General features: G+C 44.3%; 1 protein-coding gene across 8 annotated transcripts in view; it reads right to left on the reverse strand.

Annotated features, from left to right (window-relative positions):
• Nucleotides 1–19,713, reverse strand: part of FRMD4A (FERM domain containing 4A) — a 406,427-nt gene that overhangs the window by 20,229 nt on the left and 366,485 nt on the right. For all 8 annotated transcript variants that reach the window (XM_077337977.1, XM_077337979.1, XM_077337975.1 and 5 more), the window contains 4 exons: nt 8,130–8,263; nt 5,948–6,070; nt 2,268–2,496; nt 99–155 (listed from right to left, as the gene is read on the reverse strand). In XM_077337977.1, the coding sequence (XP_077194092.1) occupies nt 99–155; nt 2,268–2,496; nt 5,948–6,070; nt 8,130–8,263 (543 nt within the window). The remainder of the gene's footprint in view (nt 1–98; nt 156–2,267; nt 2,497–5,947; nt 6,071–8,129; nt 8,264–19,713) is intronic.

The following is a 19,713-nucleotide window of genomic DNA, read 5'->3' on the forward strand; positions in this document are numbered from 1 at the left end:
ACTGGATCTTACTGTTATTCTTTTGCACCTAATTAGCTTCTTTTTTTGCAGTTCCAGTATACAGGAATATTGTAGGGCTCCCCTAATATTTTACATACCATCCTCCAGAACGAGGGCATCTGAGAGGGAGCTATCCTCACTGGCAATGTTTCCATCTGTGGGGAGAAACACACAGGGCAAGTCAAGACTGAATTCACTGAATTCACACCAAACCTCTCTGCCTCAGCTCCCCTCCCATGTTCTATAATATCCCCATATGAAGAATTCTCAATATGATCTTCCCCGATGTGAACTGGGACTCAAAAAGAATGCACTGAAATAAATGTTATTATTTAAGATGCCACTGAACTTCTGATTTGTTTTGTTATGAAATACTAATTCTTTGCAATCAACCTAGTGAATCCCAGGATTTTCTGTGGAGATGTTCCTGTATTTTTTTCAGAAAAAAAGAGAGAACTTGTCCCAGGCTATCAAATTCTGTATACAGTAGAATATTTATACAATACAATTTATACAATGTCAAAATGTGTCTTTCATCAATGGTTGTTTCCTCCTATGATTATGAAAGAAGAGAGAGGCTAGAGCCCTGTTCCATGGGGGGAAAGCCACAGTGAGGGGGCCCTGGAAGTGTGGGTCCCATAGTGCTACATGGATAAAATGGCCCCGGCTGTGAACATACCCATCTAGGGCCCCTGCCCTTCCAACCTACCTTTCTCCAGGCCTATCACTGGCCATTTTAGGGGGGTCAACATGACTATTTATGGTCATATCACTTGATTAAATATATATAAATATATATAACATGCCAAATGATACTAAGGTTTAAAGTAGGTTTGGGCGTTAACTCCCACACATTTGGGAAACCCTTCTAGGGCTTTCAAAACCCCCTAGGTTTTACGAAACCCTGGTTGAGGAAGTCTGCTCTAGCCAGATGGGATACATCAAACTGATATTACCAAGAACAGCATTTTGAGGAATTACTGTGGTAGAATGTTGAAAAATGAGTAAGTGTTGATATAGCTATTCCTGCAGCTTTATTACAATGGCATTATGATGCTGGATGTTGTAGTTTCAATTAATTATTCTCTAACATGAAATGTTATGTTTTTCACCACCAATCCCTAGATTTGTATTTTCACTATCTACTATAACGTTCTTTCCCCATTGTGCCAGTTCAGCTCTCAGCAGGATACATGTCAAATTATGCATCACTTTAAACTTTGGTGCCCAAAGCAGCCGGTCTCTCCTGGCGCAGCGAAGTGGCCGGTCTCTCCTGGGGGGGGGGCTCTGCGTCTGCATGTGTGCGCCCACAAGTGCGCTAACACCCACGCCTCCCCTCCGTCCTCCCACAGCGCGGCGCTTGCAGCACCGGGAGAGACCGGCCGCTTTGGGTGCCGAAGTGCCCAACCCTACTTTAAACCTTAGTCTCATTTGGCATGTTGTTACTCAATCCTCCACTTCTTATTAACAATATCTATGAATTAAAAATGGTCTTCAAAAGGATCCTAAACCACCACCTAAACTCTGGAAGGTCTTTCAGGTGAACCATAGACAATCTGCCCTGGGCCCTTCCAACAAGGGAATTCCAAGTGTCAAAGTCTCTTATAAAATTTGGGTCAGGCAGATTCCAAACATTTGACAGAAAGGCTATGTCAATCTCCAAAAAATGAAATGTCCTTCGATCAGGCTTGCTAGTAGAAATAATATGTATTGAATGACTGTCACAATGTCAGAATTTGAACTGTTTTAAATAATAGCTTAAAGTGAGTAGCCATGTTGGTCTGAAATAGCCCAATGGGTAAAAAATTTGGGTTTTTAAAAAATTATTTTATTTTTGTTCCATTGTCTGAGGAAGTGTTCATGCACACAAAAGCTCATGGCTTGAATAAATCTTCGTTGGTCTTAAAAGTGCTCTTGGAATAATGTTATCCAACAAATTTTTCTTTAGTGACATGAATTTTTTATAAACTTTCAAAACGTGTCCTCATAGGGGAATTCTATTCTTTTTCTTTCGAATGTTATCTGGGGGACAGAGTCCTCAGTGAAACCTCCTCAGTGATTCTCTATAGTCCTCCCAAAGGAGGTTTCACAGGAGCAGGTATGTGTTCCACAAAGCTGTGAGAGTCTGGGTATCACAGAAGTTCTTGATAAGGTCATCCCCTTATTAGTTTTCCAGGTAACCAAGCCATTCATGATGCTGGACTTCCCACATATTTTTTATGCACCACTGTAATATCAAAGCACTATAACGTTTCAATTGTACTTACCATCTATGATCAGGGAGGCTCTCTGTGTTGGCTTCTTTCCAGATTTGATACGGTACTCATTGATAGCATTTTCAATTTCCTGAAGTTTCTTCAGGGCATTAAGGTAGGAGGTTTTCCTTTGTTTCTTCAGCTTCTTGCTGACATTGGGGTCGCTGGCTAAGCGTCGTGCAGCTTCAGTGATCTGTGACTGAATGGCGAATTCTCTCTCTAACCGTTCCAACTCAGCCTCCTGACCAGCAAGAAATATGTTTTTGGGTGTTAGTTCATTTGTCAGATGGATTGTAATTTGCAGGTTCAAAACAGAGACCCCTTCTGCATGCTTGAGTTACTACAGATTTTCTTGGGGGTCAATCCACAAGCATTGGAATTGGTTTGGGCAGTGTTCTTCCACTTGTCCACTCTCTTTATGCACTTTTACAGTTGTGGAGTCAGTTTAATTTCTTCCACACATGACTTAAATAATGAAGATTTTCAAGAGAGGGTACTGATCCCACTGGTTTTGTTGTCAGAGGCATCAGGGCACCCCTCCCCCTATTTAAAAAAAAATGTCCCTAAAATATCATCAGTATATCTTTAAACCTCCCCCCGCTCTGGAGGAGCGGGAGGAATAAAGGAGAAAGGGCTGGTGGGGAGGACTTAGGGCGGGCCCTGTCCGTGATAAAAACTCAGAGGGCCCAATCAGGAGCCGCGAAGCGGCTCCTGATTGGGCCCTCCGAGTGTCACTTGGGGGCCAAGCAGCCAATGGGGAGCCGCGCCCATTGGCTGGTTGGCCCAGCCTCGCCTGGCCCGGCCGGAGAGTCACCGCTCAGAAGAAGAAGCCTTCCCCAGCGGTAAGTCCTCCGGCTGGCTTCCCCTCGCCCACGGAGCCTTCTGCTGGTCTGGAGGCAGGTGGGACAAAGAAAACTGACACAAACATTGGGCCATTCCGCACTCGTCCAAAATAGCACAATGATTACAAATTGAAATCACTACAGTTTTGCCATTATGCACAACGTCGTTGACAATCTGCAACACTCCTGAAACCGATCCGCAAAAAGCACTTCGTTGTAGCGCTTTCAGGGAAATCCCAAAAAGTGGATTCACCCTCCGGAAAGCACTACACTCTTGCAACTAATCAGCAACACTAGCAAAAACGTTCTGTGCGTTACCATTGTTGTGGTTTCTGCAAAGTCCCGCCCCCTAGCTCTCTCCTCTGATCTTCCGGCGAAACGATCGCCATTTTTTTTCTCCGAATGAGCAGGGATAAACGCACCGGCGAGCCTTCGTTTACCCAGTGAGGCTTCCCTGGCTGCAGAGCTGTTTTAAGTCACTAAGCACGAAACAACACAGAGCCCCATTTGCTGGTTTATTTTCCCTTTATTTTTTACTGTATTTTCGGCCGAAAATCGCGCCTGTGCCGGGGGGGAGGGGGGGTTATTTTTTTTTCACTCGGGGGGAGCGTGGCAACGATGAAACGGCAGCTCAAACACCACCTACTACCTAGATGGGTCTCTCCGTTGCAACGAATCAACGCAGATTCGTTGCAACGTGTGTGTGTGTGTGTGTGTGTTTTTTTTTTTTAACTTCCTTAAAGGGAAAGGGGCTTTTTGGGATCATGATAACGGCCGCCTTTTGGCTGCTTGACGGCCAGGGGCGGGGTGAGCTCGGCAATATCGCTTCTTGGCTAGCGATTTTTGCAGAGACCGGAAACCTGTGGGAAACGATAGAAACGCAACTGGATTCCACTACAAAGGCAGGTATGCATAACGACGAATTCCACTATTTAAAATGGCATTTTTTCATCCCGCAACCAATTTGCCACATAGATCCTGGTGCGGAATGGCCCATTATATACTTGAAAAAGCTGACTCAAAATCATTTTCCAGAAAAAAAGATTGGGGTGAAAATGGTTTCAAAGAGGCAGAAAACCCCTGGGGGAAAATAATGACAACAAAACAAAGTGAAAATTAAAAGCATAAACTGCATGGGGAAATCAGAAAAAAACAAAGTAGTATGGGTGCCAGAACCAATGAAAAAACACCCATGTGGAAAAGAGCAGAGTAACTCTACTGACAATAGAATCTGTGAAATGCTAGGATATCACACAGGAAGTAACACTAAGTTTTGCTCTTCAAAACACAATGACTCTATAGTAGTCATTCTGAACAGCTTGCTTAAAAACTGCTTTCACTGTCAGTAATTATTTGGCAGCACTTTAAGCCTATAACTACAGGTCTTCCTGTGTCACTTAACACTGAACAGCTTTTTAAAAAAGAGCTTTGCTTGAAGATTTCACAAGCAACAATAAAAACGTAATGAAGTGTGGATTTGCTATTATACATTTTAAGATCTGGATCATTATCTGCCTTTGTTCCCAACAAAATCTCTTGCAACAGCCAGCAACAATGCAAGGGACTACACATGCTGTTAAAACATAACTGAAAATGAATATATTTCATCTCTGAATGTTTTCAATAGTCCTAGGGACAAAGCTCATATTGTAGATCACAGAGCACCTACCAGTTTCAAACCTACTTCATAAACTTTAGTCAGGACAATATTGTGTGTCACACAAAGAAAAGACCTGACTTTAATGTAGCGTTTGGATCCAGAAGATTGCTGCAGCCAGTCAGAGTTCTTGGCAATTATATCTGCAGGATGGTGATGTCTGCAAATGTATACTGGTTGGTTTTGCCAACCAATATACCTCAATTTTTAAGGTATACAATGTGCCTCTCCTTTACCATCATGGCATAAATTTTCTCCCCATACCTCTGTAAGGAAAGTAAGTAGGATCGCTTATATGCAGGGCTAACCAAGAGGCACCAGGGGCCCATGGACAAAGATTTCACCCCCCCCCCCATATGACCGTAGGCACTTATAAGCCTTCTCCTACCCATGAAAGCTCACTGGGTGACCTTGAGTAAGTCTCTGTTTTACTAAGCTCACAGGGTTGTTGTAAGGATAAAATTAGAAAGAGGGAACTAGTGCCCATTCGGCACAGGTTGGATAATGCACTTCAAAAGTGCTTTACAGCTGGATTTTCCTTTGTGGAACAGGAAAATCTACTTCTAAAGTGCATTATCCAACCTGTGTAGAATGGGTCCAGGTATGCTGCTCTGAGCTCCTTTGGGGGGGAGTGGGATACAAATACACAGGAGAGCTCCAACTAAACATCAAAAACAGTAAACATTCAGCATTCACTTTTGCCTTCTCCACTGGACGGTTTAGATCTTATCTGATAGGCTAAAGAGAATTGTAGTGGACTGTAGTGACTGGGGAGACTGAGATTCAAATCTTTGTTTGGTCATGAAGTTTCCTGGGGAATTTTGGGGCAGTTCCTGTCTGGCCTACACTGTAGGGTTGTGATGACTACAGAATGGGATAGCCCCACATACACTGTGCAAATGAAAGACCAGGTGAGTCATAGCATGACTATAAACAGAAGGCAGAGAGCCATAATTCCAGATTTTGAAGTGTTCTTTAGCCTGATATCCCAAACAAAGAAGACATTTTGCAACACTCTTTATGAACATAAAATAATCCAGACTGGCCAGTAATACACCCACAGTTCCATTCAGCTAGATAGTCAGAAAAGGGTTATTTCAATAAGTAATTTGCTCAGTCCTTTTTGCAAGTGCTGGCAAGAACTGCATTTGAATGCCCTGAAATGCCAACAGACAAAAATAGCTAGTCCTCACCTCTCCTTTAGGCAGTATTTTCTGTTCATCCAGTTTAAAGGAAGTACCTATCCTTCTTCGCACAACTGGGGGCTCTTCTCCAGGGTCTAGAGGATATTCTCTGGGCAGTTTTCCTGTCAGCTCCTGTAAACATATATGTTTGTTAGGTGCATAAATGTACTGAATTACCTAGATAAGCAACTAAAGCATGCTGATAAGAAGAAAAATTGGTTTTTTATACTCCACTTTTCACTACCTGAAGGAGTCTCAAATTGGCTTACAATTGTCTTCCCTTCCTCTCCCCACAACAAACACCCTGTGAAGTAGGTTGGGCTAAGAGAGCTTTGACTGAACTGCTCTGTGAGAACAGCTCTAGCAAGACTGTGAAGGTCACCCAGCTAGCTACATGTGGAGAAGTGGAGAATCAAACCCAGTTCTCCAGGTTAGAGGCTGCTGCTCTTAACTACTACATCAAGCTACAAATATTATCTTTTAATGGTCCAACGTTATACATACTTGATTGAAAAATGAACAGAAATACTGGTGGGTGAACTGATTTACTCAGGATGGATTCATTTGTGCAGGTGTAAAAGTGTTGTTGTGTGTTTTGTGAAAAAAGAGCAACTGACCTTGATATGTGGCAGACCACTGATGCTCTCTGCTATGTACCATTGGCTCTCCTGCCCTTGCTTCTAAACAGAACCTTTCCCTCTCATTTCAGGTCAATGAAAAAAGGAGGCCCCATCCCTTCAGCTGTCCAAGCCCTGAGGCACCACATGGGACTGAATGGAACTGATTCCCAAAGGGAGGCTTACATGTCAATCTGCCAGACAAGATTTTTCACAAAGAAAGGGAATAGAGCAATAGTGTTTGTTCTCTGGACCACCAAGTTGAATAGTAAGTAGTGTAGCAAAGGCTAAAGAAACCTTTCGATTTAAAAGGTGCCTCATACTTGCAACAAGGGAGGGAAGAGAATACCATCTTATGTTGGATACTAACAGAACACAGATTGGCACTTTTCAGAAGGGTTCCCCTCCTCCCAGGGTCTCCTGGCCCCTCAGAGTGAGGCTGAGCTGGGATTCTGGAATCCTTCTCAGGTTATACTTGCTGTGAGGGCTGGCTGATGCCCCTGAAACTTTCACCCCCTGAGGACCTGCATTTTGGCATGGCTTTCCCCTTATTTTGTGCAGAGTGTAGTTTAGTACTGAGAGAAGGAGTCCTATCGAAAGGGCAGTGAGTGGAGCAACTGTGATTTAGAAGCTGTGGTTGAGGAATGAACAATGACTTTTTCAAGTAGCAAGAAAATATGCTCCTGCACAGAGGGCATCCAAACGCAGGTTTAAACAACACACTGATACTTCAGCATAGGTGACATTGCAAATCTGACCTCATGAATGGCATGACTCTCTGCTAGTGACAATAGCTGCAGTTTGGGTTGATTGTTGCCATTCCCAGAGGCTTCTGGGAAAATGAAATGTCCCCAGTGTAGTTGGAATCACACAGGCCTCTGTGGAATTCCCTGCCAATAATGCTAGTGACAGCCACAAGCATAGATGATTTTGAAAGAGGGCTAGATTCATGGAGGACAGCTCCATCAATGGCTACTAGTCATGGTGAGTAAAAGAGAACTCCCCTATTTGGAGTCAAAATACCACTGCTGGGAGAGGCCCTGGCCTCTATGTTTCTTGGCCCTCCAGGGTAACTGGTTTGCCATTGTGTGAAAAGGGATGCTGGACTAGGTGGACCATGGGTCTGCTCCAGCAGGGCTCCTCTGATGTTCTTATAATCAGGCAGCCATTTGAAGAAAAGCCCATGCTTGAGATTCTGGTCTCCTTGCAGCAGTTATGGATTTGATCTGGTTATTGAAGTGCTGCTAAAGGGAAAAGTTACCTGTCTGTACTGCAACAAAAACTGCCAACACTGGAAATGGCTCAATCCATATTTGAATGTGCATTTTATTTCACAGCGTTCAGAACCCAAATGCTAAACTCAAGAGAAAAGATTCTAGGCAACTGCTGATTGTGAAAATTTCTTAGTGTCCTAAGTGGGTCTTGTAGATGTTAGGGCATTGCTGTTCCTTTAGTTTGCAAAATGGGGCTTCATAAGATGGCAGGTACCTTTCTATGCAATCTATAGTTTGCTAAGTAATTGGAATCGATAAATTATTTCCAAAGACACTTGAAGACTCCCCATTACCACCTACCGCTTCTCGAAGACAGAGCTTTTTGAGCTCCTCCAGCCGCTGGCGCAGCGTCTCCTCCAGAGCTTCTTGCCTGGACTTCAAGGCAGCCAGCATGTCTTTTTTGGCAGACTGAGAACTATCTGATTCTTGGGAACCTGTCAGTAAACAATGATATCATTAGGCCAGCTGAACACCATCTGCAGCATTAACCAGTCTGGGGGAGACTGGAAAAGGAAACAAAGAAAAGAAACAGGTGCTAGGTTAAGCAGTTCATGACAAGTCCTTAATGCTTATACTAGCAGAAGGAGGTTGGGTCACTGAGGAAAAGAAGACATTTTACTGGGCAAATAATCTCCCCTACAACATTGGATCTTTACAACGCTAAGAAAATATCTCAATCACCACCCCGAGTCCTTGGCCTAGGCCCATTTCCTGCTGACTCTCATCAGGTGTCTCTTCAGCCCACCTTACTCCCTCTGAGCCATTTTACCATCCATTCAGTCATCAGTATCTTGCATATGAGTGTATGCAGTTTTTGATTTTAGGAAGCTCACTTTAAGTTAACTAATTTAGACTCAAGACAATGTTGCAAACAAGGTTCTGGATAATGACACAGCTGCATGACAATGTGGAATACTTTTTGGATGACAGTGGAAAATGATAGAACCGAACTGTAAGTATACAGCCAGCAAATATTCCGCAGGTGAAACTTTCACTTAACGATGCATCCCCTGTTAGAAAAAGTTCCACTTGATGTTTATGTGGTGCTCATGCATTAGGATCCTTAGAAAGCATTTTATATCCAACTAGAAGACATCAGACTAGAGGAAGGGAGAGGTCAGAAAGTATGTACTCATCTCTACTGCAAAGAGAAGCGGGGCTTCACTCCCCCCCCCCAACAGTATTCCCAACAGTAACTGCTCCATTAAAAAAGCCAAGTCTCCCCAGGATGTAAACATTGACACTCCAGAGTCATTTCAGAATGAAACACTGACTGGGGAATAGGGTTGCCAAGTCATCCCTGGCAACCAGTGGGGGATGGGGGCATAGAATTGTCAGAACCAGGTTTGGAACCTCATGGAGATTTGGGGGTGGAACTGGGGAGGACAGGGACCTCAGTGAGGTAAATGCTAGAGTCCACTCTATGAAGCATCCTTTACCTCCAGGAGAACTGGTCTCTGAGATCAGCTGTAATTCCAGAGGATCCCCAGGTCCCTCCTGAAAGCTGGCATCCTTATTGGTGGTATGGGTAAAGGCTTAAGTCCCTTCTTTCCACTGTCCTAAACTGAACTGGGACCCAGTGTGTCTGGGAATTAAACTGCCTGAAAGAGACATAGGTCTTCAAAGTCTATGTTGAACTTTGTAATAAGTGAGTAGGCCAAGACTGCAAAATAACAGGTGGAAGTTTTTTTTGAAGAACTCTGAAGTTATGGTTGAAGAAGGAAGCAAACCTTTTTGCCCTTTAGAGGAGCTCCTTTTCTAAGTCCAGTTCAACTGGGAGGTGCATGTGATCCCCACATAAAGGAGGGGGTCTGTGAAGATGAAGCAGGTAAGGGTTGCGCTTACCTGTAACTGTTCACCAAGTGGTCTTCGGTACAGCCCCACATGGGACTACACTTCTGCAGGCCTGCTGCAGAGATCTTTTCTTTAAAGCTCTCTAGAAGAGATTGAGGGGATAGTCAAGGTTGAGGTTTTCTCCTCCTAGAGGTCTCCTGAGGCTCTGTCTTCTTGCCCTTAGGGGGCTGGAACAAGGAATATAAGGAAGAGTAGGAAGGGTGGTACCAACAAGATTGGGAAGACTGTGAATGGGTCACACGTCATAGGGCAAAGTAGCAGTGTTTGAAGGTCTAGGGGGATGGACCAGTGATACTAAGGAGCCTTGCTTTACGTATAGTCTAAGACATTATCTATTTGGAAGATGAACAAGTTCTTTTGACTCTTGCCTTTGTTGCATTGGGGACAGCAGTGCACTATAGCTCATAACGGTGTTGTGGGACTATTGTGGAGACAATGAACCTACTGTATGAATCTGCAGTGTGCCATGCTGTGTTCAGTTGCTGTTTCCCAAGCTTTAGGCCTTCAGCTTGTATAACTTTACCCATGGATTTATGCTCTTCAGGGGAGTTATGTGGCTATTCATCTTCATAAGAACATCTGGTTACATCTCATAATGGTATTACCATTTTTCCACATGTAGGGTCAAGGTGGACTATGTGTAGATCTTGTGGCCTTATTCATCAAGCTTGGGGCCTTCCCCATAGAAGAAAGTCACAGCCAAAGAGAAAGTCACAGCTATCCCCTGAAACCTTGTACACATGGTCAATCTTCTTGGCTGAAGGCAAGACTGAGGGCAAGCCCAAATGGACCTGGCTATGTCAAGTAAGCCTTGGAGAATTGGAAAAACTACTTGCATTGGGCAAGTAGAGTGCATTTAGGATGAGTACTTAGGTACTTAGTTCTGAGGAAAACACATTGAGGTGGAGGGGATTAGCCATACAAATCAAATGTTTGAAATATATATGAAGATCCTCCATTGGAAAAACAGGATAAAAGTCTAAGATACACTCATTGGGCAAGTGTTCCAAGTGGGCATCAGAGCCACCCAGGGATGGAAGCTTATCCTTGTCTGATTCTGAAGGGCTCACGTCTGTTTTGAATGGTGTTGAAGGCTGGACACAGTGTCCAGCCTTCAAACCTATGGGGATGCAATTGCTGCTCCCACCGCATAGGCCAGTACACAGGTAGAGGTGGAGGGTATTGATGTCATTGTGGAGGGGAGGTCCTCAGTATTGTGGAACTGAAGTATCATCTAAGGTTTTGTGATGCTACTTTGCTGGGGGGCGGCTCAACCTCAAAGGGAGACTGTGGAGGAACCTCAATGACCTCATCATTAGAGGAAGGATGAAAGAGAGATGGTCTTGTGGTCAGGGAAGGGTCTGAGACTACTAGGAAGCTGGATCTGCTGCTGAAGAGGATGAGTGATGAATCTTGTGCTTGGACTTTGATTCTTTCTTCAGAGGTGATTCCAAGGAATTCTGCGGGATCAAGTGTTTCTTCGGATCCCAAAGTGGGCCCAGTTCTGAAACAGATCCTGAGGGCACTGACTTTGAGGAGTAGTATGATCCCCATGTGCCCATTTCAACTCATTGGAAGGGGTTTGGTCTTTGCCTAGAACAGCCCAAGCCTTTTCCCACAGGAAAGCCTTCACCCTCAAAACTCAATCCAAGTGAGCCTTTGGGGTAACTGCTTGAAAATCAACCAAGTAGAGACATTATGGGCTTCACAAAGGCACTAAAAATAATGATTGTGGCCATCTGGTTGCCATTTTTAGACTGCATTCAGCACACTTCTTAAATAACGGCATTTCCCTCTATCTTTTTTAAAAAGGAAAAAATGGGGGAGCAATGACAGATGATTGAGGAGTGAGAAGTTTGAAAAGGAACAGAAAAAATAATTCATGAGAAAAACCTGAGGTGAGTCACAGGAGAAAGTGAGATGTCCGATTTCCATGGCTGTGAAGAAAGGGTTGAGGGAAGGAGTGCTCTCCTTGCCCCCATCACATGATGGCTGGGCAGGAAATAATTGGCCTTTGATGAGGGTGGTGGTGGTGGTAGTTGGTGAGCACACCAAATCTTCTAGAGAGCTTTAAATAAAAAATTGCTGTGGCAGGCCTGCACAAGCATGGTCCCTTATGGAATTTCACAGAAGCCACGAAGATGTATCTTGTGCTTTGCCTACTTTGCAACTGAATACCGGGCTTCAGAGGCTGTCAGGAATCTAAGAATTTACATTTATTTACCATTGGCTCTCTCAAAAACAGGTTTACTTTGCTGATGTGTGCCCCTGAGCACAGTCACACCACCATTCCCAAATTCAGATTTACAGAGTTTTCTAAGATGAGCCTTTGCTAGTATTGGAGAAAGTGGTCTTGTGAAAAAAGAATGGGAGGGAGGAGACCAGAGGCAGGCATAGCAGGTGAAAGTAAGCCTCCATAGAATACTTTTAGAAGAAAACAGCCCAAAGCCAATTGAATAAATGCCCGGAAAAGGGGGGGGGGGAATCTCAGTGCCAGCTGTATGACATCACTGGTGTCCAGATGTACAATGCAGCATAGCCTCTTTGATGCATTTTTGGTTTATTTCCTACAAGTCTAATGTCATAAACAATTAATATACAGGCACAGCTGTTATTTGTGCTGTATTTTCTTGCCTGGCTGCCAGCATCAGCCTCTCAGCCAAAAGCTGGCCATCTAGAACATTCTCTATGGATCTGAACAGGGGAGGGAAAGAGCACTGTAGGGTCCCTTATGCCAGAAGTCTGTCATGATTCACGGCCTCAGGAGGTCAGCAAACAGCAGAAAGTGACTGCAAATAGCTCCTATCTCTCCTCTCGATTGACACAAAGGATATCCTCCCCAGCAAACAGCCAAGGTAATGGCTTAGAGCCCATCTGGAATGACTTAGCACAGGATATACACGTCTGTATCCTGAGAGAAGAATGTTCTTAATTAGTTACCTTGGTGACTAGACAAGCTCGCTATTGGAGTGAAATGCAGAGAGCAACAGGAAGTTCATGTCTACAGATGCGTGATGAGAAAACACCGGCTGCCGATTAAAACTACCCATGTGAATGTCAAAATGAGGACCAACATATTTACAGGGAAGGACTGGAAATGGAAGCCTTCCTGCCATGAGGCAGTTTACAAGCTTTATGAACAAGGAGGGGAAGGGAATCGCCTCAAATAAAATCAGGTTAAAGTTAGCCATGACTAAATCTAACTGCGCATTTTTGTCAATGCTAAGATTTATTGGGACTACACACGAATTATCTTGGCCAGAAATTTCTGGGGACTCTCGGACATATTTATGTGTGAAAATAATGCTGTACAAAGCTTTCACCCCACCCCCATCCATCGAAGTTTGTATTAAAATTCCATGTAGGACTCAGGAAAAAGCCTACATTCAATTTTAACAAGCCTACTTTGGTTTTCATCTGGGTAAACTCGAGCCTGAAATGCTGAGACAGTGTGAAATGGGAGGTATGCTTAATTCAAGTAATCTGTAATGCTTAATTCAAGTAATCCTGTGGAGTGGTAGTAATAAAATGCTAAGGGCAATGTGGGAGGAGAAAGGGCGGGCCCTGTCCGGGATAAAAACTTGGAGGGCCCAATCAGGAGCCGCTTTGCGGGCCAAGTGGCTTCACGCAGCTCCCCATTGGCTGCTTTGCCCAGCCTAGCCTGGGCCCGCCGGGGAGTCACCGCTCAGGGGAAGAAGCCTTCCTTGATGGTAAGTCCGCCGGCCAGCTTCCCCTTGCCCTCGGGAAAGGAGCAGGGACGCCTGCTCCTTTCCCGCCTTGGGTCTCTTTACACTGCGGGTGTGTGTGTGTGTGTGTGCGGTAGGTGGGGGCTTTCTCCCAGTCCCAGGAACAGCCTCACTGCAGACGTGGCGAGGCTGTTCCTGGGGCTGGGAGAAGGCCCTAGGTCGTGGCCGGGTGTGCAGGTGGCTGGCTGCCTTCTACCGGCCCCAGGAACAGCTTTGCAGACACAGCCAGGCTATTCCTGGGCCCGCCTTATGGCCTTGCCTGCTAGCGCCCGCTGTATTTTTCTTACAGCGGGCTTAAATTCTAGTAATATTATATTTCTTCATATATACTCTACTTACATGCTCTCCTCGGTATCAGTGGACACACACACATGGATACCAAATCCCAGGTGATATTCCCACATTTTGGGGGGAAGGGGCCTGAACACCGGGCTCACTGATTTGTCCCACTTTGTGAACAGCCTACATATTGCAGTGTGTGAACCAACACAAACTTCTTAATGAAAGAATGCCAACAAGAAGAAAATGGGCTTCTGCAAAAAGCCCAATTGTCCTAAAAGAAGGATCTACTTTGATTGACTTTAGGTTGACTGATTTGCCATATGACAGATTATGACTAAGTCCTCCTCATGATCTTATTTTGTCTTCACAGACCTCCAAGAGTAGAGCCAAATGATACAGAAATGTGGTGACTGCCATCCAAAACAAAAGCCCCCTTCACTAGTAATGTGACTTCAAAATGTGCAATGTGACACCACTGCGTTCTCAGCTTTCTTGCTTCTGTTTTGCTAAAATTGTGAGCATGATAATTTCTTCACGCGCTTTGTATTTCTTTGCCTTTCCAATGGAGAAAGGAGAAGGAAACACAGGGCTTCTGTTTTTGACAGCAGCGATGCACCCTCTGTAGCTTCTGACCTATGCTGAGCACTTCTTAATTTTAAACGTGTAATAACAGGCACATTTATGAAGGTGTTTTCTTAAGGAGAAGGGATTGAAGTAATAAAAGTCATAAAAATAACCGATAAGCATTTGTGAGTTTAAGAATAATCAACATAGAATCACAAAAAATTGGGCTTCCTGGGAGTTAGAGATTAAAGATTAAGTAATTCAACAGGGAGAAGAAAGACGTTCAATAAAGAGAAACACAGAAAAGCCAAAACATGAATTAGAATGGCCAGGACGTGTGTGAGACTTATGGAATGTATTCCCATTGTTTCATCCCTAGTGGCTTAGGATAGATTTTTCAAGAGGCTTAGTTATTCTTTATTCTTTCTGTGTTCACAGACTGTATCCATCTGGCAGAGCCCAAGAGTGTTATTACTGCAAGTGTATTGGCGCACTTAAAAAGAAGAAGAAGCAGTTTTTGATAGTGCAAGAAATGAATCTGCAACAAACACAGAAAAAGGCCTGTACACATCTTAACCATTAGTGGCTCTAATATTTTGGTAGAACCATTAAGGGCAGAGCGGTGTCCGGGACACATCCGGGTGTCCGAACACCGCTTCTGGCTGCATGGGTCAATCCGGGCGCGCCCAGCTTGGAGTGCATACCTCCAGAAGCCAGCTGTGAGGCACGTTCACAGCCTTGCAACCAGACGCTCCCTGGCCGTGGAGACCATGTGGCCCTGCCCAGCCCGTCTGCCTGCTACAAACATCGCCCATACCGCCAATGCCCTGGACAGGTAGGGCAACGGCGCAAATGTCGTGGGCTCCCCACCCCAGCACCTGTTGCATCCCTGGGTGCAATGGGGTATAGGATTACTTCTTTTCATATTTCTGTTTCCCTTATGCAGTAGTTTGTATTTGACATGGCAGGGGACAAGATTGTCCCAGAGAGATGCACCTAAACCAAACATGAGCTGAGCAATATGCATTGGATAGACAACAAGGAGGCAGTGTCTGGCTAGAGCTGCCTGGTACATGCCCATGTTAATTACGGGTGTACATTTCATTGAAAAAAGCAGCTGTTCAAACTGTCAAGATGTTACCACTTCACAAGCATATGATCTGCCCAGCCTACATATATATTATTAGCTTGGCTACTGATTTTTTAAAAGACAATTTAATGTGTCCTGTGTCAGTCTTGCATTCAAACAAGTAACAGAAAGACTAGCCCTGGAAAATATATGTTCTGCTGCACTGAAATGCATAAGTAACTCCTGGCCCCCAGCTGAGAGCTGCCCCTAAATACTGTAAGAAAGGAACACATGCCTGCAAACTTGCCACAGATGCACAGATTTGGGGCCAATCATGGTTCCTTGCTCAGAATACATTATTGAACATTTGGAAATGCACATCTGTATGCCACATTTTAATTCTGCCTAAGGAAGAACCTGCTGTTTAAACCTGTTAGTTAATTTTTTATTGTTTTGATGAAGGGGGGGGGGAGAAGATTGAATAAAGGTTCATTGCAGACCAGGGCATGATGAAGGTGGGACAGAACTTGCCCCTCACACACATGGGGTTGTCCTACAAACAGATGATCCTCCATCTTCCATTCCACACTATAATACCTGGCACAAACAAGGTAGATAATCATGAGGATAAGCATTACTCCCAGATTGGCCAAACTGTGGGTCTTCAGATATCTATGGACTACAATTATCATGGGCCCCTGTCAGCATGATCATGGGCTCATGGTAACTATAGTCAATGGATATCTGGAGAGTCACAATTTGGCCTCCCCTGCATTAATCTATCAAAGCTGCACTTCCTGGTGAACCTTTCTGAGTAGAAGCTTGTTTCCCAAATGGGTTGGCTTTTATCATGTCATTGAAACACCCTCTCAGTGTCCTAATGCTGAAATATCAGCAGGGCTGCTTGGTTGCTTTTGACATGACCATATGACAGCTGCTTAAGGATGTTTCATCACTAATTTTAGACAAACCTTAAACTGTTACCTCACACTTACAACCTGGACTTTCAAAGTGAATGCTGAATCAAAGGCTCGGCACAACAGTGTTCATGTCTGACTTCTATCACAGGCTTCTTCACAAGGATACACTCGCACTTTCTTGTTCTGCTTTTTTGTAGGTTTGGTAGAAAAGGTCAATCTGCTCTGCCTTTTCAACCACCGGGGAAGTTGGCCATTTTTGTCATGTTTCTGGCTTATTTTACTTAAACATCACCCAACTGTGCTGTTGGAGCTTGGATCTCCCTTGTCCCAACCACATGAGATGAAAAGAAGACTGTATGATTAGTCAACTCAGATTGCTTGGCAGGCCAGTCCCCTGTCAGTACCCAATGCATGTAGAATTCTTCAGGACACAAAGTGTTTCCAGAGTGTGAGCACTTTCCTCTTTGTGGTTACTTTGGAATCTGTAACTCTGGTATTTCTTTGTTCACCCTTATTAGAAAGCAACTCAACTTCAGGTGGGGGAGGCAGAGGTATTAATGATGCTGACTTCACTTTCTTTGATCACTGGGGAGTTGTCATATGCAAAATCTCAGTCAACTAAGATGATTTGCCTGCTCCAACAATGCCACTTACTATGCTCATGTTGATACATTCAAGGAACCTGCATGCTCCACTACCACACTATTGCTCTTGGAACAAAATGGAGAGGATGGCAAACAAGCCAAGTGGCGACTAATCAAGTTCATTCCAGTGGAGGCTGGGTTCAGAAGCTGATAGAGCACATTCTCTTCCTGTTGGCAAGAGAAATGACACAACCTGTTCTAGGAGGAAGGGTATAGCACTCTGCCCACAGGATAGCTCTCCCTTCATATTACAGTGGAAGGCATACACAAAGGAAAACCAAATTTCCTGCGCTTCTTTCCTGCGCCCATTATACACTGAGATCCGCAAAGTCAGCCACAGTTAGACATGATTACGACTATTTATTTGCTAGATTATTCAAACCCTACCTTTTCCTTGTGGTTCAAAGTGGCTTACAATTTCAATTTTAAAAAATACAGTAAAACTCCACTCAAGATAATGCCTGCAGTTTTAAAGCCCATTAAAGCCAACATGAATTAAACAGATTTACATAGTTGTCTAAAGGTGGCTCTTCCCTCATCTCCTGAGGGAGCCCCTTCCATAAAGTAGGAACAGGCTCTAGGAGACTGCAAGTGGGCCACCTTAACAACTAGAACGTACCAATTGGAAAATGTGCATTTTGGAACCTGAGTAGAAAACTGATCTAGTTTAAATGGTAAAAATAAAAGATGCAGTCCTATTAACGACAAGAAGTACATGCAAGCTTCTTTGGCCAAGTATGAAAAGGACATTTTGGAAAGGATCAGGCTCACTCTTTGTATTCCCTAGCGTAATAGATTCTTAGTAGCCCTTCTTGGCCATCCAACCAATTCCAACTACCTGTCCAATGCAGGAAATATGAAGCTAAAGCATTTCTGGCAGATGGCTGTCCAGCTGCTCTTTCTTCTCCTTTCTGAAAAGTGGGATAACGTATGCTGCTCTTCTGTGGCACATTTGTCCTCCAGGATTTCTCAAAGATGACAAAAAGGTTCTACAACCACATCAGAAAGAGTCTTTAGCGATCTGGGGTGCAGTCCACCCTGCCTCAGACATCTGAACTATTTTAAAGTAGCTAGGTATTAACTGGCCTATTCTCTATCAGTCATGTTCCCTCTCCATTACTGTGATGCTGCATACCATCCTCCCTTTGAAAGAAGATGGAGGCAAGAAAGCTATTGAGCTTTCTTTTTCATTGAGTGAAAACAGGGCACTTGAATAGATATATGCCAACAGCTGCCCTCAAACCGTTCCTATTTTAACCTGAGTTCTTTTTGAACTGTAGTAAAACTGGCTCTCTGGCAATTTTACTTCTAAGGTTCATGTTTGATCCAAACGGTTAATATTTCTCGCTTTTTAAAATTGAAGCATTACATTCCGGGGAGACAAATAGGCTTACCAATACTTGGCAAGTTTACCCATGACTCCCAAATCACAGCCTTATCTCATTTACAAAGCCAGCACTTTTGAGTGTCAGAGGATAATTGTAAGGGAGCAAGTTACAGATGATGGCAGTTGACCAGAAGCTTCTAACATGGCTCATGCTGAACCACGGAGGGATTTTACGTGGAGAGCTGGCAGGCAGGTGGGAGATGTGGAACCATCCCTTTGTCAGCTTCTTTTTCTTCCTCCATATCCCCTTTCTCCATCTCTCTTTTGTCCCAGCTAGGTAGGTTCTGAGACAGGAAATAAGCTCAACTTGGACTGGGAATGTGGGGAGTTACTTAGGGCTGCCTGCTCTGGGTTGGGAAATACTTGGAGGCTTTGGGGGTGGAGCCAGGGGTGGGCAGGATTTGGGGTGGGGAGGGACCTCAATGGAGTATAGTGCTACAGAGTCTACCCTCCAAAGAAGCCATTTTCTCCAGGGGAACTGATCTCTGTCACCTGGAGATGAGCTGTAAAACCAGGGGATCCCCAGGGCCCACCTGGAGGCTGGCATTCCTAGCTACAAGGCAGCTCATCCACTTACTTCAGTGGAAACAGAAGTTTGAACTGTACATTGCCTGGTGGTCTTCTAAAAACCAGCAAGCACAACTGCTATCTAGCTTCTACAAATGCAGGAATCTTGCCCACAAGCACAGGAATTCCTGAAGGACACACTGCACATTTCCTGGGTTTCACTTAATCTTGTTTAAACAGTAATGGGGAAGAGAAACCAATCAAGCAAACAGCTAGCAACTCAAAACTAAACCAGAAACTCCAGGGCCATGGCTACCCATTGATTCTGAGAACAAACACTGGCTTGTTTGTGGTACCCCGAGGAAGAGAAAGGCAATTCTGTTCACAGGTTGAAGGAAAGGAATACCACATGGAGGCCCTGTGCCTACAGGGACATATTTTAATCAAGTTTAACCCTCTGCTGAGCCCTTCCAGCATAAAAACAACATAGATACTAAAGCAAGGCAAAGAGGGTACTCAGAGGCGTAGAGGGTTAACCCACATTCCATCTCAGAGCCTGTGTGTTCCTGGTGGGTTCCCTGGGTAATCATAAACAGACGGCTGGCTGCTCCCTACTGCATGTTTCTATTATGGTGCATTTTTCACAAGGCCACATAATGACTTCCACACTTTGTTTTTGTGTGTGTGCATGTGTATAAAGAGACCCCCCTCTGAAACAGTAATAATTTGCATTCATGCAAAGTCTATCATTTGAGAATCTCAAAAGAAGCACGTCCCATGGAATTCTCTTCAAAAATGCAATAGCTGCCCTTTTGTGGAGAGAACAAAGGAATGAGGTGGCAGAATAAGAATGAGGCGGCCTTTCCTTGCTGCTCTGTGTCTGCTGCTCTGCTCCCTGTTCAATATATTCC

This window comes from Paroedura picta, chromosome 5 (genome assembly GCF_049243985.1).
Source record: "Paroedura picta isolate Pp20150507F chromosome 5, Ppicta_v3.0, whole genome shotgun sequence".
NCBI classification, from domain to species: domain Eukaryota; kingdom Metazoa; phylum Chordata; class Lepidosauria; order Squamata; family Gekkonidae; genus Paroedura; species Paroedura picta.